Consider the following 27,179-nt stretch of genomic DNA (forward strand, 5'->3'; position numbering starts at 1 on the left):
AACTTGTCTTGCTTATTATAGCCTATGATAAAAAATGGTTTTGTTATATGTTCTTTTATTTAAAGAACACATTGATATTCATTAAGACTTAAATATTATCATACTTCAACTATTGGCTTTTCATCTACTTCATTCCATATTGATGATTTAAGATTACACTGAGCCCTAGCTGGTTTGGCTCAGTGGATAGAGTATTGGCCTGTGGACTGAAGGGTCCTGGGTTTGATTCCGGACAAGGGCACATGCCCAGGTTGTGGGCTCAATCCCTGGTAGGGGGTGTGCAGGAGGCAGCCGATCAATGATTTTCTCTCATCATTGATGTTTCTACCTCTCCTGCCCTCTTCTCCCTTCTTCTCTGAAATCAATAAAAATATTTTAAAGAAAAAAAAAGATTATATTGAATTATTTCTCTAATACAAAACCATGCAATAATCTCTTTAGGAAATATATTAGTGATGAATAAATACTATACGTATTTTAAACTCATACCTCATTAATTTTATTTAAGATCAGATGATTTGAAATGACTCCAAATGGTTCCACCAGCTGTAATAATTGATATCTCAAGTTTTTCCCTCGCTGGAAATCCATGATGTGAACAACTCGGCTAGTTTCCTATTCATTGGGAAAGAGAATCAAGTCAATACATCTCTTTAAAAGCAATATGAAACAAGTTATGCACACTAATTTTATAGTCTAGTCTAATGTTAACCAGAACAGATTAAGAATCCTATATAATAAAAGCCTAATATGCAAATAGACCCGTCACTATGAAGCGCACTGACTACTGGTGGCAGACGTTTAATGCAGAAGCTGCCCCCAGCCTGCAGGCCCAGGTTAGCCAAGGTGGGTGCCAGCAGGGCCGCCGCCTCCGATTGTCCTGCAGCAGGAGGTGACTGGCGGCGGGGCTGGCGAAAGCCCCCCAATGGCCCTGTTCGCCGGCCAGGCCTAGGGACCCTACCCATGCACATATTTCATGCATTGGGCCTCTAGTTTAAAATATCAACTCATGTAACAGTGATGGCGAACCTATGACACGCGTACTCATTTTTTTGGTTGATTTTTCTTTGTTAAATGGCATTTAAGTATACAAAATAAATACCAAAAATATAAGTCTTTGTTTTACTATGGTTGCAACTATCAAAAAATTTCTCTATGTGACACGGCACCAGAGTTAAGTTAGGGTTTTTCAAAATGCTGACACGCCGAGCTCCAGAGGTTCGCCATCACTGTCATATAACATTCTAGAGACTTTAAAAACTATACAGGAAATCACGTCAGTGGGGAAGGGTAGATCTCAGTTTCAGAAAACAGTCTCCGCACTGATTTTTAAATTGAATACTATAAACATTAATGGATAGGAAAGTTCTTAAGACCCTGAATCAAGATGAGACCTCTCAACTATAGGCATATTAAAGATTAACTCTGATCAAAGTAATAGAAAAGCCTGATGGCTTTCAAACTATAAGTCTTTCAATAGAAAGGACTATGACACAAATTCAATTAGCATATCATTCATAAAACAGTAATTACAGTAAAAGCAAGAGTTGAGTTACTGACCACTCTGCCTTTTTGCATGTGTCTTGGTCCTTGCAGGTTCCCATTTCCAGCACCTTTATGTGGGAAAAAGTACTTTTTTATTCTTGTAATAAATATACTTGCTCTAATAGGCTATTTCAATTGAAAAATGAACAACTTTCAAACACTAAAAAAAAGATATTACAAATATGAGCACCATGTCTTTTCATGCAATTATTTTTTAATAACAGTTTAATGAGTCTTCTTTTGCCCATAATCAGTTTATTTTTATGGCAAAACTTCTTAGGGAATAACACAAATTTTATAATCACCCAGATTTCCTCTTGGCCCAACTGCTGGTCCCCCAAGATGAAACGAGGGAGGTGGAGGCCCCAAAATTCCTGGCGCTGGGTTTGTAGATTGTTGCAACATGAAGGGATCACCCCTAGTAATGTGAAGACATGAATATAACAAGCATGATAAAGATGTCCACCAGAAATAATTAAAATTCATTATTAAAGCAACCCCCATATAACTATGATTCTAATCTTTGGGGGCATTTATGTGTGAAGCAATGAAGAAAATTCTTAATAGTAATACAATAAAAATTACTATATAAAATAGTTTCTGAAAATTCAACCACAGTATGGAATTGAACCCAGGACCCTTTAGTCCGCAGGCCCACGCTCTATCCACTGAGCCAAACCAGCTAGGGCGGTAAAAACTTTTTATTAACACGAGAGACACAAAAGATACCAGAAAAATTAAAAGAAATGATAAATCGGATTTCATTAAAATGATAAACTTTTTAATCAACATTAATATTATAAAAAATAAAATTCACCCACAGTGACTTTGCCTTCACATTCAATACAAAATATTTTGAAAGTTTAACCTGAATTCCTTACATTGATCTCCTTTACAAACAATAGCTTAAAATTTTTAACTTACATTGTGTGTCCTGTATCATTGTCAGGGTTCCATTCTGGGTAGCTTTAAAAAGACCAGAAAATTAACTTTAAAATAAAACTGTCCTTTTCACAAAATAGCCTTGTTTGGCCTTTAAAATAGAGGTTACTTATTAGTAAAGTTATAGGAAAGTCTAAGTCTTAAAATATTTAGTTTAAAACATGCCATATATTGATATTTCCCAAAGAAAAACTTTAAAACTACAAATTAATCCAAAGGAATGAAAATAAATTTGTTTTGTACTGCGTGAAAATGTAGGTAATTAATGTTGACTTTTTCCCCCTGCATTTGCTAAGTCTTAAATAGAATCAATACTGTATGAGGAATTAGAAATATGGGCTATATAAGGAAATGAGGACCAACCACACAGGTTTTGCTTTTCCTATATAAGTACCAAGAACACACTAGAAAGGACAGCCCCAACAGAGGTAGGCATATGTGAAACTTGCAACACTAGTGAACAATGGATACTAGTGTGTGCTGCTTAGGCAGGAAGATTCTCCATGAAATCAATTTTATTCTAGTTTAAACTCAGAAACAAATGTATACCAAAACCAAAAAATACATCCTGAAAGTTTTTGCTTAACAACTAATTTGTAACTTCTATCAACTTTTCCTTTCTTTGTATATTTGATATTTTTAGAGCATGTATTATTGTTACTGAAATACCCTACGTATCAAAAGCTATCTTAAGTCTATTAAAAATCCTCTCAATTTGTATAAAAAGGCCAGTTTATTTACACTAGAATATTAACAAAAGTATCACTATCACTGCATCTAATATTCCATATAAGATCCCAGATCTAAACATTGCCTATGCAGTAATAACAATGTGGATATTACAAGTAAATGACCAACTCCCCCAAACCAATCAATGGTTGTTTCCAATTCACGATTAAGGATGCTTTAAAGGTATTTCAAACTCCTACATTTCAAGCAGCAGCTGGCATCGACGACTGTGACTTGCTCCATTGATATGTTGACTCCACTCCTGCAGCAAAGTAAATTCGTAGAATTAACAAATATAAAGCTAAAATATTTTCACTTGAACCATTCAAACTCTGGGATGTTAATTTATATGCAATATCATAGGCTGTACAAACACCTGCACATTCACTAATCACACTGAATTTAAAATCTTTTCTCTGAATCCCTGTATCTTGATCCTGCCCTCAAATACGACATGCACACTCTTGGAAAAACTGGATAACTTGGTTAACATACTAATAGGCCTGACAGGGAAAAGATATAGAGTTAATAATAAAGATCAAGAATAGTAACTGACCTTGCTTGAGATTAGCTAGACATAATTTCTGCTGTAGAACTAAATTATTCATGTCAAATATTAGAATTGCTTTTTTATAGTACTCTAAATATGACAAAATATTCACGCTTATATCTACTTTCCTAGAAAGTATGTTTTAAATGTGAACAATTAGCTAAACATGAAGGTTTTAATTTCATCTAGCCTTTGAGATATGATCCAAGTATACTACAAACATAAAGCTAAGATGATTCAATAGAAATGGCTTTTTTAGAACATATTCCCCATTTACCCCAAATCTAAGTTCCCATTATATTTCCCAAAAATAAAGAAGCAAATTTCAATGCCAGCTCCCAACTTTTAAAGGAGGGAAACGCTGCATTTGGTCAATATTTGCTCCTTTGTATTTATTTCAAATTTAAAGGGATTAACTTTTCTATTTTATGCAAATAAATGTTCGTTTCTTTAGTTAAAAAAAGTAAGTAAATGATTAATGTTTTAAGTAATATAAGAGAGTTGTTAGGAAAAGTAGGCTCTGCTGCCACACCGCCTGGTTCTATTTCCAAGGCATCACTTGCTAGATGTGAATCTCTGGTACAAAACAATTCATTGTGATGCAATATTCTCGTATGGTTTTATAAAAAGTAAATTAAATAAAGATAAACTTCTTATTGCCAGGCACATAGAAAGTGCTCAGAAAGTGAACTATTATTACATTGCTAATGAATGCTATCTTGTTTTACAATTCCTGCTGTATGAGTATTATTGTTTCACAAAATGAGGCAACAACTTTTATAACATCCACACTACCTAATGCAATATTTGGAATATAAAACATGGTCAGGCAATGTTTTAAAAAAGGCTCTGACGAGCTGAATTAAAACAAAGAACCAAATTTACAAGAGATAACTTTTTGAAAAGCTTTAGAATTGTTTTTATAGACAGGATCCTAAATTTAAAAAACTGATTTATCTTACAAGTTTACAAACATTCTAATAGAATTAACTAAAATCCCATGAGAGAACCAAGATGAAATACATCCAAACAGAATGGCATTTCTCAGAACTTGAAGAGCTATCTCTCAAATCCAGATTGTCTTTTGAATAATGGCTACCAATAAGGAATTCAAAGAGATCTCTCCAGCTGGCTCTACAACTAGATTATTTGGGATATAAAAGGGTTTTACAGGCAAAGCAACAGACCATTGACTTGTTGGAGGCCACTTTTAAAATGGCTGTAAGCAAGAGGCACCATAGGTAATGTTGATAAAAAACAGAAGAGGGACTCAACAAATAATTTAGAATTTTCGGAACTAAAAATATCCTCAGATTTTATTTATAAAATATCCTTGAAAAGTAGTGTGTTGGGAGAGGAGTTAAGTTACCCTATTAAGGCATGCTTCTAATTCATTGGAGAGGGAAAGGCTAACTAGTTGAACAGAAATTATTTATATCTAACACTCCATGCCCTTTAAAAGGTTCAAACTTACGCTAAAGTGTGGCTGATCTTTCAAGGGACTCAAGTACTAGAAGGAAGGCCAAGATGAAAGAATCAGTTACAAACCACCCCAAACCCACACATTACTAATCTGCACTACCACACCTGATCTTTTACTGTTTGGTTTAAAGTGAGGATTAAGAGTAAAGGGTTTTTAAAAAACTTATAAATCCTTGGATTCTCCATAGAGGTTAACTCTCATATCAGATTAAAAAAGAATAAGGATTCTCTTTTTGAATTCAGAAGTTCTGTAGGAAAACCAAGTTATATAAGAAAGGATAATTTGGAGAAGCACTTTTGGAATGGCAGAATAAAGAATAACATAAGGGCTTCTAGAATAATACTAAAAGGAAAAATATGAACTCAAGTGACAAGACAGTGAAAGGCCAGTTTTCTTTAAGTAAAAGGAATTTGAGGTTGTATAGAAAAGCAACTTGATGCTCTAAAATGACCTTGAAAGAAAGAAAAGCAATACCATCACTGAAAGTCACTTAAATATAATAAATGATGACAAATTAGATGAGGTTTTTTCACCTAAAAGTTTCTTATTTCATACTAAGAAGTTCTGATCATGTACGTTACTTAACGTTACCAGTAAGTGAAAAGAACAGATTTTCCAAGTTATGCAGCAATACCAGAGAGCAGGATTAAATATTTAAAAAAATGTCATTATCTACTTTCACCCCAGGAATTTTCTCTGAAGTAACTGTTTCTACATCAGCTATCAAAAGAGTAAGAACCACTGCTAAATGTAAAAATTTAATTATTTTTTTCAATAATGCAGGTATCCAGAAAACATCAGCTATGTTAAGGAAACTACATTGAGAATTCAGGTAGTTATACTTCTTAAAATTGGTCCAAATTACAAATATACATTTTGTAAATTAAGCAATCAAAGGACCTCTAAACTAGGTCTTAAATATTCCCAATATTGTCAGAAAACCAAAACTAGGTAGGGCCTAAGCATTTTTACAGGTTAAAAGTACCTCTTATACTAGAGTTAGGGTATCTTACTCTTGAACCCAAAGTTTCACCAAATATTTTTAAACTGTTCTTTTGTTTGTTTAGACCCCATTTACTATTATTTACTAATATCACTGTTTAGGAACTAGAGGTAGCAAAATTTGGAGAAAAAATAATTCTACATATAAAACAAACTTTTCTGATTCAGGTCCTCCTGTGGTTTCCTTTTGTGTTCCTTTACTCAATTGATTTTCTATGTGCAATCAACAAGGTCAAATTACTGCTCAGTCAAAAGGAGACTTCTAACAACAGGTTTTGATTTATTACTCCAGTAACAAAGATGTTAAGTCCCTTAAAATCACTTTCATTTGAGATATGTAACTAGTGATTTTCCTTGGAATTTAGAGATCCTACCTGAAAACATCAGTCAATATTGCCATTACTGCAAAAAGGCAAGGAGTAATGAAAACATTTTGTGTCACCAAAGTTTAATGGACTTTTTTATTAAGTAAACTCCCATCAGACCTAGAACTTGAAGTTCAGTACTGAACAAAAACTACATCCCATAATATATTCTTAGTATTAGCCAAAAAAATTGAAAAAGGACATTAGTCAAATCACCTATCAAATGAATTTCCATGATTTTGAAATTCTGTATCTTAATGAAAATTGATCTATAATTTTAAATTTAGCATTTAATGTTAATCTATTTTGGTATAGATGAAAATATTTGTGTACTTAAACTATACATTAATTCAAAGGATTTTTGTAATACTTCAGAATTACTTTTAAAAAACATTTTTCAAAGTACTCTATAAACTCAAATATAAGTCTCTCCTCTTAATTATCTGTGACAAAAATATTGCGGTCCAGACACTAGATTATAATCTATGATTTAGTTAATTCAAAATCAATACTCACTGAAAAATGCATTTAAAAGGAATTGTTATGAATAGAAAATGACCTTTCCAAATGTTACTGTAAATAAAATACCCTATGTAACAGTAACCATCAATTTCATGGCAACATATCCCAGTTAAATAGAAATGAACTATACACCACATCAGGAAAAACGGATGGTCGTGTTGACTTTAAGTCAACTGCACTGTATATTGAAAAAATAATAATCAGAGAACAAGTAAAATCTAAACACTGAAAGAGAAAAGGACAACATATTTAAAAGAGCATTTTGTAAAAGTTCCCATTTTGCCAGATGTGATAATTAAAGCAAAGGAGAATCGAGATATATAAATATATTTTTTTGTTCAAATGACTATACCAGAAGTCTAAGCCTAAGTCAGAAAAAGAATATGTTTATGAGGAGCACAGAGCAGGATACTGCGGTAACTGATTTTTCCAAGTCTCTAAAGGGATAGATGCAATATGGGATAATAAAAAGTGAGTTTTGAAGTATGTTTAAGAAAGTTGTGGAAAAGGAGAAAAAAAATGATGAAAAATTTCAGTTATAGTATGAGAGTTTGTGTTAAAGGGAAATTAAAAAAGGAAGAATGAACTAATCTAAAATATAAAACATACTGAAACAAACACCAGGGCTCTACATTAACTCTTTCCCTATAGCCACAGATAAGGAAAAAAAGAGAATCTTTCAAGAATCCATCTTTACTACATACAAATCAGCAATCAAGACAGATGGAGAGCTAAAATCTAGCATCCTGAATGGCAGAGCATATTGACTGCAAAAAAAAAAAAATACTTAAAACAATTCAACAAAGCAGACAAAAAACTGCTTAAATATGAATAAGAAGATTATACTGATGCCAAAAACCAACAAGATAATCCCAGTGGATGACAGTTTTGTGGCCAGAAGTAATCTCGGCAGATTGTATTAATGTAAAGCCCTGGTTTAAAATGCTCAAAAACCAATTACCTTCCAAATAAAGTGTTCTCAAAAGTATAAAAATTCTTGATCAACTCAGTGTCACCAGACTACAGAATTAGAGTAAAAGATATAGGTAAATACAGAATAGACACTACAATGTACAAGAAATTAGAAGCATCTGTTGTATTAACTCACCTTATTAGAATGAACTGGCAAATCACATATAGAGCACAGATGGGGATAACCCTTCGGTAAGAGTCCATGGAAGTCTTCAATATTGCTACTTGGAGGAGCGCCCCTCTTTTTCTCAAAGAGAGATCTCTCTTGTAAGGGGCCAGGACCACGTCCCATTCTCTCATACTCACTGTCAAATTTATGATAGTTATGCGAGGTCTCACCAAAAAAAGAATCATCCCTACACCTTTCTCCATCTCTTAATCTGTCATCTTCATAATCCATTCTGTCATAATAACCAGATTCTTGAGAACGACTTCCATGGTCATAATCAAGCACTGGGTTGAGACTAGGCCCACGATCATCAAAACTATCTCTTCTAAAGTGCCTTTTTTCTTCCCAATCATCCCTAGGTACTCTGTATGGTGGCTCCCGTGTAGCAGATCTGCCATCTCTACCATAACTCAATGTAGGGCCTTCTTCAGTTCTCCTCCTTTTAAGTTGTAGAAGGATTTGGGGCAAATTCTCAGGAGTTATCTTGTCCTCTGGATAACGACTCAGTTCATCTAAGTCTCTAGCAGACAGACCAAAGCTGGCCAAAATGTTACTGGCCTGGTCTGCATCTCCACGGTGTTGAGAAGACAAAGGGAGTGGACCTCTACTTCCAATGTTAAATATAGACTGCAAATTATGGGAAGAAGTACTAGCAGAAGACAGTGCACTATGAGCTCCTTGTTGATTCAATGAAGAACTCATTCCAAGATTCATTAAACTAGCAAGGCGTGCAGTACCCTGGTTCATCCTTCCAAGAGATGCTGGCATAGTTAAAGACTGGGTAGCAGCAGCAAGAAGGCCTATTCCTGCTGCAGACAGGTCACGCCCATGACCCTGCGTGTCCCTACCGAGAGATGACTGCTGGAATGACTTGGACATTGTAGAACTATCTCTTGGCTAGTTTATAGATTAAAAAAAAATTTTTTTTAAAAGATGGCCAAAAAGAAAGCTCAAACTAGAAAACTAGATTAACTGTGCTTCAAAAAATGGTAACGCCAAGAAAAAGGATCAATAAGGACTGTAGAATCTTCTTCAAGCTGAGAACCAGCAGACAACTCTGTAGAAAAATAAGCAATTTTAGTCATAAATCCCTTTAAGTAGATGCCGTTTTTTAAAGAAAAAAAACTTATGCATCATGTTGATAAAAAAAAAAAACATTTAAGATCTCAAACTTACAAGGAACTTATTATATATCTTAAAACAGATTCCAGATGTATGCAGAGCCTGCATATAGATATTTAAAAAGTAATCTTTCATGCTAAAGTTTAACTATTAAAGGGAATTTCATACTAAATTTAAAAACATTTCAATTGAAGGGGTAGATAGATGTCTGAGCACATCAAAATTTCAGTAAAAATATAGATGGGTCTCTTCTTTCAGAAGAATAAAAATACACCCTATAGTATGATGCTTAAGTTCCAGGAGAAGACTAAAAACAAACAAAAATGTCAACAAGTCAAAGATGAATCAGTTGTATTCTGCTTTAGAAAATGAGACCTATAATAACTATCAGAAAGAACCAAGTAAAATCACAAGTAAATGAAGTTAGGTGTCAAGTACCTAGTATAAGATATAAGACCAAACACAATAGCTGAGACCTTTATGTAGCAAAATCAATTGGAGGTGAAGACAGATGTGAAGAAAATTAAGTGGCTTCCTACAGTTCAAGGATTTCTGCACAAATATAAGCCGTATGACTAACTGCCTTCTTACTGTCCACCCTATATCAGGCAGTATTTATTTCATTTCTAATCTTATAAGGTAAGAATTAAGTGTGGTCGGTACAGAAATAAGAGACCTCCCAAGAAAAAAACCCAAATACAGGAAGTGTAGGTGATTTAAAGAAGTGAAACTCTCCAAGTTTAGCATGCATCAACACTCATTTAATGCTCAGGGCTTCAGCACCTCTAGAGTTCAAAACAGGTAAAACTGAAAACAAGATCATGCTTGCATAGGCTTCTGGAAACTTTCCACAAGAATAGTCAAAATCACCTGGAAAATTTAAATTCTGAATATGATCACCCAAGATGTATTTCTCAATGAAATTATTTTCATTTTCTTTCTTAAATCGTTCTTTTACCTCAGAAACAGGTATATAAGAATTTGCAAAGCATTTATATGATTCTCATAAAATATTAAATGATGTACATAACAAATGTCCTTGAAACAATTTTTTATAATCACAACTACATACAGATGTTTTAAATTGTTTGCTATAGAATCCTATTTGGAGGCTCTGTTAAGTTTTTATATGTTTGATGATCCATACACCTAAGCACTGATAGTGCACCAATACATAAAACTTTATTACAGTAAAAACCAGGCAATATAATATTTAATAGTTACAAGTCTATTATGGAACCAATCCCACTAATAGTAGAATAATGCAAGGAAACACTGGACAAATACAGTGGTAGATGAAGTATTAAAAAAAAAAGGTTACAGGCAGAACTACATTTTACAAAAAGATGTAAAAAAGTTAAAAGGACACAGAAAAATCTATCAGAGGTGACTGGAATTACAAGATGTTTTTGTACACCAAGAAAGATGAATTTGAGAAAAGACACCAAAGAAACTAGTTCTGGATGAGATCTGTTTTATAAACTACTAAAGCTTTAAGATGAGATTAATAAAAATAAAGACAAGTGGACTTCCTTTAAGTTTCTTTGATATGTCTTAAAAATGCCGTACAGAAAGGCAGTTGAAATACTATGTAAAAACATTGACAGGGACCCTCTAAATTTTCATGTATACTTTATTGAAAAAAAACTTAGAGGGTTTTTCAAAATCAGTATTTTAAAGTACCAAGGTTATTATTAATTGCAGTTTTTGATCTTCGTATTATAGGCAAAACTTTGTGTTACTGAAAAGCCAGTTTTTAAAAAGAACTATTCTTTTCCCTCAGAGAAATTATACAATAGTATTATGATCATGTGTAAAATTTTTAAATTCATCATATTTTAAGAAAATGATTGTTGGATTAGAGACCTCAAATACTTTCCTTTGTAAGATTCAATGAAAACAATGGCTCTGCAAAAAGAAAGGTTATGAGAAGGTAAAAGATAACCTTAAGACAAAACAGAAAATGGATGTCAGAAAAAGGGTAAGACAAACAATGTAAATCCCATGACAACTTATAATTTCATTAAGAATAACCTTAAAGTTCGTAATTTTATTAGAACAAAGAAATTCAAAGAAATCAGGCATGACTATTTAAAGAGCTTTTATGAAAATAATTCTTTTAATATCTTTGGTCAATGGTAAACATAAGACAAGCCATTTAAAGGCTCATTTAAACAAGACTGGCCTAAGTTGATCAATGATTCTCTCATCATTGATGTTTCCACTCTCTCTCCCTCTCCCATCCTCTCTGAAATCAATACCCCCCCCCAAAAAAACAAGACCTACCTATTCAAGTTGGCACAAATATTCACTAAATTATTAAAGACTTTAAAAAGATTAGCTTATTTTACTGTAGGTTTCCCCCTCATAATTATAAAGTTCTTTTTTCATAGCATATTATGAGATTATTAAGTTTGAAAATAGTTCCTTGGAAAGAATTCTAAAATGTAATGTCAAAATCTAATTTACCCATTTAAGATCTTTATATAATAAATTCTAAATGCCAATCAGGGCAGAACCTTTCACTTGCCAAAAAGAAAGTACCTCCATCCCCCAAATCAGGAAAACATAAGAAAAAGGGGCTAATGTCATCCATAATTAGGCTTCACAAATATCGTTTACTACATTCTGATACTCAAATTTTTAACAGGCTTAAAACTCATTTTTGTAGACAATTCTATTAAATAACTAACCTAGAACTTAAAGCTAGTTTATGACCTAATTGTAAATACTAAATATGTTAGCTACATATTCAACATCTTAACAAATATTATCTGGATGTATGGTTAAGAATTAAGTTTCATGAATAATATTCAATCCTCCCCACTCTATAAAAAGCTATCTGATATTCTTTACTGGATTTATTTTCATCTCCAATTAAAAGTGGAATACTAAAATATTTCAGAAAACAAAGCTTAACACACTCAGAAAGTTCTTGAAGTAAATGGTTGTTCCATATTTAGACACTCTCCTATGTAACATAAAGATTACATTAGTTCTGTTATTCATTCCTTCAAAGGACTACTTATTCAACAGGATTACTAAAATACGCATAAACAAACTTTAGTTCTTTAAAAGATATTATAGCCCGACTGGTATGGCTCAGTGGTTGACCCTTGGCTCATGAACCAGGAGGCTAGGATTCAATTCCTACTCAGGGCACATGGGCTTAGTCCCCAGTGGGGGGGCATGTAGGAGGCAGCTGATGGATGTTTCTATCAATCTCTCTCCCTTCCTCTCTCTAAAATCAGTAAAAATATTTTTTTTAAAAAAAGGAAAAATAGATAATGTAGAAGAAAATATTCAGCTCCTAAATTCAAAATTTAAAAATGCTATGTTTTAAAGGTATCTACTACTATATGGTTCTTTAGCTATGTTCTTAAATGTGTGAATTACTTCATTACAACAAATTTTCAGAACCACAAAACTTGTAGAGATAATTCAGGAAAAGATGCCTTCATACTGACATTATTTTAAGCCTTCACCTCACATAAAAACTTTTAAGTAATAGTCAGAAACTATTTTCTTAGAGTATTTTCCTTTTGGGAATTAAAAACACAAAGGGTATAAGAAATTTTCAGATTTTCCAAATGTTCTATCAAAGTCAAACATCTTTGTGATTTGTTAACTTATTCTTGTGAAAATATGCCGAATATGTTTAAAGTAACAATACCAATACAGTAAAAATGCCCTAACCATGTTACCAAAGATGGCAGGGGCAGCTCATTATTAGTAATTTCAAAGCAGCATCACTTGGGCCCTGGCTGGTGGCTCAGTTGGCTGGAGTGTTGTCCTATACACCAAAAGGTTGTGGGTATGAGCCCAGGTTAGAGTGCGTGTAGGAGGCAACCCTCCATGTTTTTTGCTCTCGCTCTCTCTAAAAACACCCTCTGGTGAGGATTAAAAAGAGAAAGAAAAAAAAGCATTATTTGAAAAGGTAGCTGCTTAATTTGCCAATTACACACACAGACACACACAGACACACACAGACACACACACACACACACACACACACACACACACACACACACACACACACGGCATCCATTCCTGTGGTCAAAACTTTTACTAATTTCCAATTGAAGTACAAGGCTAGGCCCTGGCCAGGTAGCTCAGTTGGCTAGAGCATCATCCCAATACTCTAAGACTGTGTGGGCTTGATCCCAGGTCAGGACACATACAAGAAGCAACCAATGAATGTGTAAATGGGTGGAATAACACATCGATGTTTCTCTTTCTCAAATCAATTTTTAAAAAACGTGTAGATTCCTGGAATCCATGAGAGAACTACTGAATCTACTGGAAATGGTGCCTGGAACTTTGCATAAAGTACAGGGTTAGGTTAATTATTCCATATTTAAAGCTTTCTCACTTAATTTTATAATGATGTTTTAAACCAGAGGTTGCCAACCAGTGGTCTGTGAGGTCTGAAAGGTTGGCGACCACTGTTTTTAAACAGTTTATCAACATAGTTTCCATTTTAAAGCGTTAGTAAATTTTCATTTTAATGTTACTTCACATCACCACGGCTTTTCTCAACATATTTATAAATTTTATTTTATTTAAGCGTTTGAGTTTTTAAAATAATTATATCTAAGGAACAACCCAATTTTTTATAGAGCTTGAGTCACTTTAAAGCCTTATACTTTAATGTCTATTCTTCAGTGTCATAATTTCATCTATTGTATAATTATACATGACTTAAAATGTTTTTCAAAATAAAATAGTCCGGCCAGTATGGTTCAGTGGTTGAGCAATGACATACTAGTATGAACCAGGTGGTCATGGTTTGATTACCAGTCAGGGCATATGACAGGGCTGTGGGCTAAGTCCCCAGTAGAGGACATGCAGGAGGCAGCCGATTGATGATTCTCTCTTATCATTTTTGTTTCTCTCTCTTCCTCTCTGAAATCAACAAGAATATATTTAATAAACAAATAACTAACTTAAATAGTAAACCCCTTAGGAAATAAAGCCTCAGCTCTAATAATTTCAGCTTTGTATAAAGCAATGCATCTAATATGTGCCTCATTACAATAGGAAAGATGAAACATTATAAAATGCAGTGCCAGAAAGGCTCACAAATATTTTTAAGGGCTTTAAGACTATTGTCCTTCATCCATTTTACAGATCTGGATTCAACTTCTAGCCCACTCTTGATTCTTAGGCTAACGATAAAAGTGGTGCAAAGTTCTTTCAGCTGCTAAAATAGAAAATGTGTTAATCAGTAGAAGGGATTCCTATTTAGACTTGAAATATTTTTCTTCTTCCTAGCTTTAAAAATTTTTCCCAGCCGAAACCGGTTTGGCTCAGTGGATAGAGCGTCGGCCTGCGGACTGAAGGGTCCCAGGTTCGATTCCGGTCAAGGTCATGTACCTGGGTTGCAGGCTCATCCCCAATAGGAGATGTGCAGGAGGCAGCTGATCGATGTTTCTCTCTCATCGATGTTTCTAACTCTCTCTATCTCTCTCCCTTCCTCTCTGTAAAAAAATCAATAAAATATATTTAAAAAAAAAAAAATTTTTTTCCCAGTGACTTTCAATTAGACATTAAATATTTTCAGATTAGAGCAAGAAAGAGAAGTAATTAATAATCCTATATCACAGGATAGAAAGTTATCCCATTTACCGAACAATTTTGACTCTTGATTTGATCTGATACTAACTTGGCTTACTCTTTTCTCTAATAAATAGCAAAATTAGTGGTTTTCATCCAAGCACCATTCTGCAACCTTACAATTTTCCTCTATATTCACTTTATGTTTTACTTTCTTTGCTTCCACAAACACGTGCACAACTCTTTGATTTGGTATATAATGCAGTATAGATTTTTGGTGCCCCAAATGCCTTGATCTAAATCCTGATTCTATTACAAAATAGCAGTGTGATTTTGGGCACATTACTTATTTCCAAATTCCGTAAAATGGGAATAAAAATACCTATTTTGTAAGACCTTTAAGATTTCATACATTAACCTACACAAAACACCTAGAATGGTGTCTGACACATACTAAGCACACACAGTAATCTATGTAATCTGATCCTCAAAACCAAGGAGAAAATAAACTTTAGAGATAAAAGGACTGACCAAGATATATGAATAAAGAACTTACAAATCTTTCATTTGTACTGTACCTATTCAAAAAAGATTTTTAATAGATTTTTAGGGAAAGGGAAAAACATCGATGTGAGAGTGAAACACTGGCTGCCTCCTGCATGACCCTGGGGATTCAGTCTGAAAACTGGGACACGTGCCCTGATGGGAATTGACCCCACTACTCTTCCGTACATGGGACCATGCCCAACTGAGCCACACGACCAGGGCACACTTGTATTGTACCTTTATGTACCATCCATTTCTATCAAAGCCAGAATTCATATTTGAACTTTGTTACTGAACCTGAGGTAAGCTTAAAAGACCAGATTTAAAGACTGGTAGTAACCCAGACAAATAAAATTGAAGAACAGAAGTGAATTACAGTGAAAGCAGACAAATTAAACCTCTACCTTCTTTCTCTACTGCCAATCTACCTCTAAATTACCTTTTCCTCCTCCAGAACAAAGCCCTTACCTCTCTATTTCCTCTGCCATAACCTTATTGGAGACCAGTCCTCCGGCCTTTCCACTGGACTCCTTGCATCCATGCATGTTCAACTTCCAATATAAACTTCCTAAAACATCACTCATTATCTTACACTCCACTGTTTAAAAACATACTACACCTTACTACTTACACATGAAGTCCACATTATGGTTTTCAATGACTTTCATATATATTGGTTGCATCCTAAACCCACTTTCTACCATTTGCCAACACCTCATGAGAAAGGTCATTTTATGAGCAATTATAGAGGCTACTCTTGTGCAAATTACTAGCTGGAATGTGTCTCTCCTCTTATTTAATACTGGTATGGCCCAGCACCTCCACTTCCTATAAATGCATTTTTATACAAACAAGTGTATACAAATATTCAAGATTAGAAACAGAACATTAACATGATCTCAGATACCTTTTACATACCAATTTGCAATGCATTCCTCCTTCCCTCTTATAGTCCCTTATCTTACCACTTTATATCTTAGAAAATGTTACTTTTACATTAACTTCTTTTACAAATTGACTTAATAATATGTATTGTTACCTGCTTTTAGAAACTGATTTCAACATGAATTAAACCTACATTTCGCTACAATATACTGTTACAGTACATATGCTTATCTATTCTGCAACTAATGAACATTTAAGGTTGTTTCTAATTTCTTGCCTTAGCAAGAAAACTATGAAAATTTCTTGGTGCCTCATAATGTTTAAGTGTGAAACTGCCTCCTACATGGTGCCATTCCAGAATACCAGAGCCTGTACAAGGATACAGTTAAGCATTAAAATTGTTGTCACGTTTCACACCTCACAGCAAGAATATTTTAAGTACAAATGTTTGTATTTATTTGATATTACTGTTCCTTTCCCAACCACTGCCTGCTCAAACACTCAACTTTAAAATTTCACATTTTGGTATAGGGTCTTCTCCTGTGAGTTAATATACCAAAGGAAGATGTTTAATCCCCACAAGGGGGGGGGGGGGGACATACAAATCACCTTGAAAAATCACGAAGTTCTTCATTAGCAAACTATGATACTGCAAATCAAAGAGCTTATTTCAAACCCTATTATCAACTGATTTCTTTCCATGCCTGCTGCATTTATTGCTTGCCCATTATGACATCTACCATAGATGGTCTTTATTTTCCTCTATGCTTTTCTTATCCAGAAGTATATCCAATAGCAATGTCTGGGAAGAACGACACCCAGCCCCCATCCTGGGCACCCTTCTTTGTTTTTCTACTAATTAAATCTGCTATACGATATGTAAAAAAAAGAAAAAAGAGAGAGATGTACCAAAAATCACAGGTTAATTGGGACTCTAGATCAAGAGTGTCAGACATAAGCCCTTTAAAAAACTTCCCAGAAAAAAAGCATGTATTTTATATAAATTAGGCTTTAAACTTTAGAGTAGCTTTTAAAAAAAATTTATTGACCCTGTGAAAAGGCCCACTACATAGCTAAAAATTAAAAGAGCAAAGCTACTGTCTACAACCCTTCCACCCCACCCTGAAAGAACTTAGTATTGTCTACCCAAAGCCAGTCAAGTATGCTCAGAACAAGTCACAAGTGTGGGACACAAAGCAATTCTAAATGAGGCATATAAAAATGAAGTACTTTTATTTTACTTATTTATTTTTAAAAATTGATTTTAGATAGGGAGGAAGGGAGAAAGGGAGAGATGGATCCATTGTCACTCCCGTAGGTGCCCTAATGGCAATGGAACCCACGACCTCCTGACACACAGGATGACACTCCAACCGAGCCAGAAGGGCCAGGGCCAAAACAAAGTACTTTTTACCTGAAAGAACATCTAATAAACCATTATCCAATTCTTTGGTTTTGCTCATAACATAATTAATGGCTACAGTTCATACTGTAAACTAGTTAGCATTAGTCCCAATAATAGCAAACTTAATATTTGAAAATGAGAATGTCTTTAGATTCCAATGTTTGTCTACACATAATAACCAGAGTATCTTACACAACAAACACTATTACTTTTTGTCACTTTTGAAAACTACACCTCAGACTAAGGAAGGTGTCTCACTTCTGGCAATTACCCTAAAAAATACATGAGGATCCTAAAAAACAAAACACCACAAAATTCTGGTCTTTTAAGCAGTTCTAACTAACATTTACAAAAAATGTTTCCTTTCACCCTTCATTACAAAAGTAAATATAATTTCTTGTGGATATTTCAGAAAAACATAAGGAAATGCAAATCACCCATAACACCTACTGGACATATTTCTATTTTTTGTTTCACACATTCCATTAAACAACAACGAAATATTAAATTTGGCACCAGCAGAATTTTATTACATTTTCTTTCTTTCCAATTAATACTATATTCCATTATCATTTCCACATCATTACTCTTAAACAGTTTTAAATGGCTGTACAGACTTCCATTTGACGGCCACACTATAATTAGCAGATCTCCAAATGTTCAATCTCTTGGATTTTTAATATGCTTAATAACTGTGACTAACATTCATGTACATAAATCTATTACCTCTCTTGGGCTTTAATCTTCTATAAAATTAGCGATCAGAACATTTTATTTCTAAAATTATGTAATACATTTCCTTTGCATTCCTCAGTTGTTCAAATTTGTTTATCATACACTGATTTGTAGTATTATTTAGCGTTTACGCTTCCCTAAAAGCATTAGTAAAATTAGTGTTTTAATACTCCTTTAACATACGAAATTCAAATTAAGGGTGGTTAAATCCTACCGAATTAGTTCAAAATGTTAGGTAAAAGCAAAACCACTTACACATAGCTGATAAGGGAGATATGTAAAGATAATTAAGAGAAAAATTCCTCTCTGGGTAAAGTATACGCTAATGTTATAAATATATATGTTAAATGCAAAGGAAGAAATGGAAATTTAAAAAATTTAATGCACTTCAACACAAACATCTTCTGGCTAAAGATCGACTTTCCAAATGTTACATAACCAGCTAGAAAAATCTTCATGTAGTACTTCAATTATGTTTAATTTCGGGTTTGAAAAAAACCGTTTTTAGTTATGTGGAAAGGCACACCATAGAGCTTTTTTGCATCAAAAATCTGCCTTCCCCGCCTTTTTGATGACTAAAACAATACTAATGTTGAAAAAATTATGTCAATAGACAGCATAGATGACTAACCATTGAGTTTTTAAAAGGAAATTTTATTCTGAACATTTAATCCTCATGTTATTTTTGCCGGAGAGTACAACTGTTTGAGTTAACCTGGGAGAAAACCATGTCTATTTAAAAATCTTAAACCAAGGTCTGTTCAACAAGCAAAACGCAGCATCAATACAAAATCTCATGACTACGACCTGGGAAATCAACGACTCCCACATTCATTACTCCAGCGCGCTTGATAAAGACTAGAAATTTCGGAATCGCCGTAACCGTTCTAGAAATATCTAGCTGGAAAACTGTAACTCATCCAATAGGAATATCCCACAGAACAGTATAAACACCTAGAAAACATTCCTCCACGGTAAATGGGGAAAATCCTCGTAGATAGAACATCGCACAGCGCTAGCAGCAATGAAAAGAACAGCGATGCGACTACACCACGGTACTCCAAACCCTTTGTCTGGAAACCGGAAGGTCCCACACCACACGATCCTCTCCAGGGAACCTAGACTGATAATATTTTAATAAAAGGAAAAGGAATGTGAGGCGAGCCTCTAAACCAGAAATCTCCTGCCTCGCAGTGTACTGCCGATGGCTTTATCCACGACGCAATGCAAAAAAAAAGCGTTAACGTTTCATTTTTCGGCCATTTTTAAGCGCCTGGGGGTGGGGACGAATTGTTTCCGAGGTCCGGCTAAAATAGCGCGCGCATGTGTGTGGGCGGGGGACAGAGGAATCTTAGGGGGCGCTACGAGGCGATGGGCGAGGAGCAGAGCGAAGGCCGTGACACCAAGAAAGCGACGCTGCTCAAACCGCCTAGCCTTTCAATCTGCAAAATCCTCCATTTTAGTGCACACTTCCAGGCGCAAGAGAAAAAAAAAAATAAAGCAAATACGTGGAATTGGCACTATCCAAGGACTTCCCTCGCTTAACTGTCCTCCCCAAACGGCAGGCCCCCTATGGACAGTCGGTCCCTCAGGCCTCTAGTGCTCCTCCCTTCTCAGCGCTGCAGCTCGCGTGTAACGGGTTCGTCGTCCCGCCCCCGCCCACAGAAAGCCCAGGGCGCGGGAAGCTCGGACGATTGGCTGTCCTCCGCGCCCCCCGACTCTCTCACCGCACCCCGGGCCCACGGCTGGCTGCGTATGTCCTTCCGGGACCGCTCACCTCAGCCGCCCGAGGAGGCTGGTTGCGCCGCCACTGCGCTCCTAACATGGCGGCCGCCGTTGAGGCGGCTCACGTACGCAGCGCGGAGGGAGGCAGAGCGGACGAGCGGGAGCGAGCAAGTAAGGCGCGCCGCCGGCTCCCCGCAGCCCCTGTCGCAGTCGCTGCCTCCTCCAGGCGGACGCAGAGAACCCCCGGCCACCCCACCCCGATTCTTACCCGCTTCACGCCTACCTTAAGGAAAGGGAGAGGGAAAAGGAGAGGTACCTCTCTCCTAACGAGCGGGACGCGGAGGCTCCCACAATCCTCCGCAGCAACGGCGCTGGTAAGAGGTGGCAGCAACAGCAGCCGCCAAAGAGCTCACTCTCGCGAGAGCTTGCCCCCACCCACCTCGGGCCTCCATTCGGCACGCGCCAGGACCCGCCCCCTCCCTGGTGCGCGCACTGCACTCCCGCGCTCACGGCAGAGGTGGTTCTCTAATCCAGGAGCCCGCCTGTGGCGGGAGGTAAGGAAGCAGCTACAGTTTACGGGTTCGAGTCCAATTTTCTCCAAACAAAACCCTTTTCCAAACTCCTAAATTGCATGGTGTAAAATTTAAATAGGGTATGTGTTAGAAGCGAGGCTTGGGAATCCTAGGCTTAGATCCGATTTCTATCCTCAGGCAAATCTGATTATTTGCGGAGGAATGGTAGGAAGCACCAGGAAGGAGGAACCTATGTCATTCTGGCTGGTTTTTAATCTCAGGAGTTCTGTGAAGGGCCACTGAGAGGTAAGACAGCAAACCCATCCCACCGAAAAGACCGCCACCATTTGGTGAATTTGACTAAATGTAAAACCTTGTTCTCTGTTAGTACGTGTTAAAAACAAAACAAAAACACACCGAGGCGCAATAGGGGATAAGGAGGAGCGGGCATGTGCAATGCTTTCAACAATAAAGAATTATTAAAAAAAGAAACATCAATGATTAAAAAAAAAAAAAAGGACACACAAAAAACCTGAGGCGGATTTTGATAAATTGCATAGATCAGGCTGGAGGAAATGGCCATTTATTTCCCTGGGGTTTTAAATGCAAATGCAGAGGGATAGGCGTCTTCTGAAGTAAATCAGTGAATATAAGTCCTGATTAGTAGCACTCAAAATTTTTAAACCTTAAGTATGCCGAGTCAGATTCGCATCGTTGAAAATTATCCTAGGTCCAATGTGAAGATTGTAGAGGGGCATAAATGGAGAAGACTAGAGACAAGTAGAAAGCGAGATAATTTAGTAAAAAAGCAGCTAGTCCTGTTAATTTGATTGGATATGGAAGATGAGGGAGAGACGTGTCATGGGTGAATGACAACTCTAGGGTTAGCAGTGCTATTAAGGGGCATTGGAAGATGATTCAGCTGGGGAAACAATAAGCACGTGGAATCTGGCATCAATTTTAAAGTCAGGATTGGTATTTACAGTTCTTGAGCTGACGGAAATGGGTGTATGTTAGTGGCAAATTCAACTTGATATAAATGAAGCAATGGGAGTTGGAGGACTTAGGATCAATCCTTGGAAAACTAATCAGGTGGAGTTGAATGGCAAAGGAGAAAGAGTTGGGGTTGGGGTAGAGGAGGGAAAGCAAAAAAAAAAGTTGGCAAAAGAGAGGAGGCACAGAAATTGTGCTGCCTTGACAGCCAAAATACCTTTTATTTGATTTTAGAGAGAAAAAACAAACACATCTATCCATTGCTCCACCCATTCATGCACCCATTGGTTGATTCCTGCAGGTGCTCTGACCAGAATCCACCTGCCCACCAACAAACTGAACTACCTGTCCAAATTTCAAATGATGGACTAAGAAACAAAAGCATGGAGAAAATGACTTACTCTCAAGAGCGGGCGCCCATTGTACAGGAACACAGCCTATTTATTTAGTCCCTCCTCCAGTTCCTCATTGGCCAAGTACTATTTGGTCACCTATTTCCTAATAGGTCTCCTAGGTCCTGCTGTCTCCCATTGGGTTATTTAAAAAAAAAAAAAAAGAAAGAAAAAGAAAAAGAAAAAGAGCAGGGGCCTTTTCTAGGGGAATCTTCCTAGGACAGATGCTATCAGTCACGTGCAAAGCTCTCACACCCTCTTCCCAACCCCCACATCTTGTTTGCTCTGGGGAAATTCAGTAACTACTTGGCCACATGCTGTTTCTTTTCTATGATGATGAATCATAGAGGCATGCTTCCTACACCGAGTATATGGGAAGCAGGAAGATTAAAACTATCCAAAGCAGAAAAGATTGGCTATGTTTCTTGTTTTACTATGGGAAATTTTGAGCACAATTATGCTGATAGGAAGGGTATCTTAGGTACAGATTGGTTTAAAAAACAGAAGAAGAGGGATAATTCATAACGGATGCTAATGTAAGAATGGGATTGGAAGGAGACGTGCCTTTACTGTAACAGGAAAATGAAGAGGATAGTGCTGAGTTTTCATTAGGGAATTGTTAGGGTTTGGCTGGTAATGTGGGCTGTGAAAAAGTTCTTAACTAAAATAAGAGATGCAGAGAGGAAGTTTATTTTACTTTCCAAGGGAGGAAAAGGGGCAAGTATTACTAGTCATTACAGGGCAGGAAAGATAGGGTGGCTGCTGTTTTTAAAGAGCAAGCAATTAAAGTTGCTAAGTGACAAGGGAGGCAGATTTGTGTTGAAATTGAGCGATACCAGGTTGTCTTGAAAAGTTACTTTGTTTGCTTTCCATGAGACAGTCCAACAGATGTCCCAGGGAGACATCTTATCAGTATTTCTCCCAAGCCTATAAAACATGCTTAGAGCAAAAGTTATGAAGCGGTCAAAAGAGGCTTGTTTGAAGGGGGGGTGGGAAAGGGAAATTTATATTAACTAGAGACACCTTGGTGTGAATTATCCTTGAGTTGTGAAAACAGCAGGGAGGAGGGGTATGCAAGAATGTAGCCTTGCCCTCGCCAAGTGATGGCGAACCTTTTGAGCTTGGCGTGTCAGCATTTTGAAAAACCCTAACTTAACTCTGGTGCCGTGTCACATATAGAAATTTTTTGATATTTGCAACCATAGTAAAACTAAGATTTATATTTTTGATATTTATTTTATATATTTAAATGCCATTTAACAAAGAAAAATCAACCAAAAAAATGAGTTAGCGTGTCACCTCTGACATGCGTGTCATAGGTTCGCCATCACTGCCCTAGCCCGATGCTGGGGTCCCACCCCAGCAGGTCCAGGGGTCCCCAAAGGTGTGGACGGAGTCGGCGAAGAAGGAATGACACGGAGACAGCGTTCAGTTGATCAGCAGCCTAGCCAGGATCTCTAGCCAGAATCTCCAGCCAAGTTCTGGTCTGGATCTCCAGCGAAGTTCTGCTCAGGATCTCCAGCCAGGTTCTGTGTCCATATTCTCTTGCTAGGTTCTCCAGGTTCTCCAGCCAGGTTCTGTAGCCATGTTCCCCGCTAGGTTCTCCAGCCAGGTTCTGTCCAGGTTCTCCAGCCAGGTTCAGTCACCAGGTTCTAGTCAGGTTCTCTTGCCAATTTCTGTAGTCAGGTTCAGTCCAGGATCTTTTGCCATGTTCTCTCGCTAGGTTCTGTGTCTAGGTTCTGAGGCCAGTTTCTGTCCAGGATCTTTTGCCATGTTCTCTCCAGCGAAGTTCTTCTATCTCTAGAGAACGTTCTGTGTAGGTTCTGTCTTCTAAGTTCTGTCTTCTAAGTTCTGTGTTCTAAGTTCTGTGTCTTGCTGTCTTGTTACATCTGTATTTATACCAGTTGATTCAATCCTATCAATCTCTACTACAAAGGTTAGGGCGTTTCTTATCTCCATTCCAGGTAGTAAAGATTATGTAGCTTAAGCATGATTGTTCATAGTTAAAGTGATTAATTACCTGCCTGGCACTTAGTTGAGGGGTTTTATTCCCTCCCTAACTTCAGGGGAAAATCCTTACCTGGGGAAACAACCTTTCTCAGAGAGGAGACCTTGGTTAAAACACATAGTGCCAAGAAGGTGCGCAAACATATTAAGAACAGTATGCCATATATGCCAGGTCCTTTGAAACAGCAAGGATGGACCGGCTCCCGGCAGCCCAGTGGTTGGCAAACTGCAGCTCTCGAGCCACATGTGGCTCTTTGGCCTCTTGAGTGTGGCTCTTCCACAAAATACTGACTTCTGCGCATGGGCCACGAAGTTTCAATTGCACTGTACATGCGCGCCCGCACGTGGTATTTTGTGGAAGAGCCATACTCAAGGGGCCAAAGAGCCGCATGTGGCTCGAGAGCCGCAGTTTGCCAACCACGGCCCTAGCCGGTTTGGCTCAGTGGATAGAGCATCGTCCTGCGGACTCAAGGGTCCCAGGTTCAGTTCCAGTCAAGGGCATGTACCTTGATTGTGGGCACACATCCCCAGGGGGGGGTATGCAAGAGGCAGCTAATCAATGTTTCTCTCTCATCCATGTTTCTGGCTCTCTGTCCCTCACCTTTCCTCTCTATAAAAAAAATCAATAAAATATATTTTTTTAAAAAAAGAATGTAGCCTTGAAAATTGCTTATCTTTAAATATATATTTTTTAATTGATTTCAGAGGGAGGGAAACAGAAACATCAATGAGAATTATTGATTAGCTGCCTCCTGCACCCTGGGGATCAAACCCACAACCTGGGTATCTGCCCTGACTGGGAATCAAACTGTGACCTCCTGGTTCATAGGTCAATGCTCAACCACTGAGCCACGCTGGGTAAGAATAGAGGAGCTGTTTGAATCAGAGGAGTCAACAATCTCAGGGCTTAATTACCAGGTGCTTCTGAATTGTGGAAGGCCACAGCAAAGAAAAGAGGCCTTTTTTCCTTACAAGAATTATAATCAGGTGACTAAAATTTTCCGTGATTAAGTTATCTGTTGAGAGGTCTAGAGTTGTACCTGGGGAAATTTTAAGTAAACCACTGTAGAGCGGAACTACAACCGCACATCTCCATGATTTTCTACAGGTTTTGAAAAGGCATTTCAAGCTCCTCTGAATAAACGATGTTTAAGCCCACACTACAAAGCTTTGGAATGAAATTTTGGGGCTCCTAATTCTCCAGAGAATCTTGGGTCTTCCACTCAAAACCAGATGCTTTTTACTGAACCTCTGTTTCCAATTTATCTTGGTTAAGACTTCCCTTTATGTTGTCCCCAGTTATTTGATGGCACAAGCTCTGCTCCTCCAGAGACAGAAACATGCATTTACTCATGCTTTTGTGTAAGGTTGTAATGCCATCTGGTGATTCTATGAAGAAAAGTCAAACTTTTTCAGTTGAGTAATTATTTATTGAGGATCTGCTTAGTGCAGTGGTTCTCAACCTTCTAGCCCTTTAAATACAGTTCCTCATGTTGTGACCCAACCATAAAATTACTTTCGTTGCTACTTCATAACTGTAATGTTGCTACTGTTATGAATCATAATGTAAATATCTGATATGCAGGATGGTCTTAGGCGACCCCTGTGAAAGGGTCGTTCGACCGCCAAAGGGGTCGTGACCCACAGATGGAGAACCGCTGGCTTAGTGGCTCATCAGCAAATATATCTTGGAAGGCAAATACAAGATTTCTCATGTTTGTGTTACTAGAGAGTGGATGTGCTGTGTGCAACAAGGATGATAATGATGGCACAAAGCAAGAATGCCTACTGAGACTTTGAAAGGACTAAGTGAAAAGTTTGGTACAGCTATCCTGATAAGAGTAATATGCAAATTAACCCTCACTCCATCACAAAGATGGGGGCGGCCACAGACCTGGAGCAGCAGGAGGCTCAGTTTGCCCCCAGTGATGGAGGAATCCAAGCTTCCTGCCTGCCCTTCCGGCCCTGAGCTCCGCTCAAGGCTACAAAGTTTCAATTATAGAAGATAAATAAACCCCAGATACCTGCTTCCAGCCGGTGTGGCCTCTGCTCAAGGAAGTGCTGGGAATATGGGTTGCCAGGAAAATTCTAGCTGGAACAAAGCTACAAAGTTTCAATTATAGAAGTTAAATAAATCCCAGATACCTGCTTCCAGCTCACGGGTGTGGCCAGCCTGAAAACAGCCCTCAGCCTCTCACCCCAGCTGGCCAGGAACCCCAGTAGGAACCCCCACCATGAAGGGGCTGTGGCCAGCCTGAAAACGGCCCTCAGCCCCTCACCCAGACTGGTCAGACACCCCAGTAGGGACTTCCACCCTGAAAGGGGTGTGGCCAGCCTGAAAACAGCCCTCAGCCACTCACCCAGGCTGGCCAGGCACCCCAGCGGGACCCCCCAACCCTGATCCGGGACACCCTTCAGGGCAAACCAGCTGGCCCCCACCCATGCACCAAGTCTCTATTCTATATAATAAAAGGGTAACATGCAAATAGACCCTAACAGCAGAATGACTGGGAATGACTAGTCACTATGACACACTGACCACCAGGGGGCGGACATTCAATGCAGGAGCTGCCCTCTGGTGGTCAGTGCACTCCCACAGGGGGAGCTCTGTTCAGCCACAAGCCAGACTGACAGCAGCCAGCACAGTGGTGGTGGCGGGAGCCTCTCCCACCTCCTCAGCAGCGCTAAGAATGTCCGAGTGCAGCTTAGGCCTGCTCCCCGCTGGCAAGTGGACATTCCCCGAGGGCTCCCGGGGTGCCAGAGGGATGTCTGACTACCAGCTTAGGCCCGTTCCCCTGGGGAGTGGGCCTAAGCCAGCAGGTGGACATCCCCCGAGGGGTGACAGACTGCGAGAGGATACAGGCCAGCCTGAGGGACCCCCCCCCCCCGAGTGTTTTTGTGCACTGGGCCTCTAGTATTATATAAGCCTTTACATTTTTAAAAATTGATTTTACAGAGAGGAAGAAACATTGATGTGGTTCCACTTATTTATGCATTCATTTGGTTGATTCCTGTACGTGTC

At 37.7% G+C, this 27,179-nt stretch overlaps 1 protein-coding gene across 13 annotated transcripts in view; it reads right to left on the bottom strand.

Annotated features, from left to right (window-relative positions):
* Positions 1 to 27,179, bottom strand: part of MATR3 (matrin 3) — a 53,668-nt gene that overhangs the window by 10,119 nt on the left and 16,370 nt on the right. For 7 of the 13 annotated variants that reach the window (XM_036312499.1, XM_036312492.1, XM_036312491.1 and 4 more), the window contains 6 exons: positions 8,247 to 9,336; positions 3,417 to 3,478; positions 2,470 to 2,511; positions 1,851 to 1,963; positions 1,561 to 1,613; positions 490 to 615 (listed from right to left, as the gene is read on the bottom strand). In XM_036312499.1, coding sequence (XP_036168392.1) covers positions 490 to 615; positions 1,561 to 1,613; positions 1,851 to 1,963; positions 2,470 to 2,511; positions 3,417 to 3,478; positions 8,247 to 9,158 — 1,308 coding nt within the window. In that variant the 5' untranslated portion in view covers positions 9,159 to 9,336. Of the gene's footprint in view, positions 1 to 489; positions 616 to 1,560; positions 1,614 to 1,850; positions 1,964 to 2,469; positions 2,512 to 3,416; positions 3,479 to 8,246; positions 9,337 to 20,305; positions 20,443 to 20,536; positions 20,708 to 27,179 lie in introns of those variants that run through there. The other 6 variants (XM_036312500.1, XM_036312501.1, XM_036312494.1 and 3 more) reach the window with 5 other exon arrangements.

Source organism: Myotis myotis, unplaced genomic scaffold, assembly GCF_014108235.1.
Source record: "Myotis myotis isolate mMyoMyo1 unplaced genomic scaffold, mMyoMyo1.p scaffold_m19_p_6, whole genome shotgun sequence".
Taxonomy (NCBI): domain Eukaryota; kingdom Metazoa; phylum Chordata; class Mammalia; order Chiroptera; family Vespertilionidae; genus Myotis; species Myotis myotis.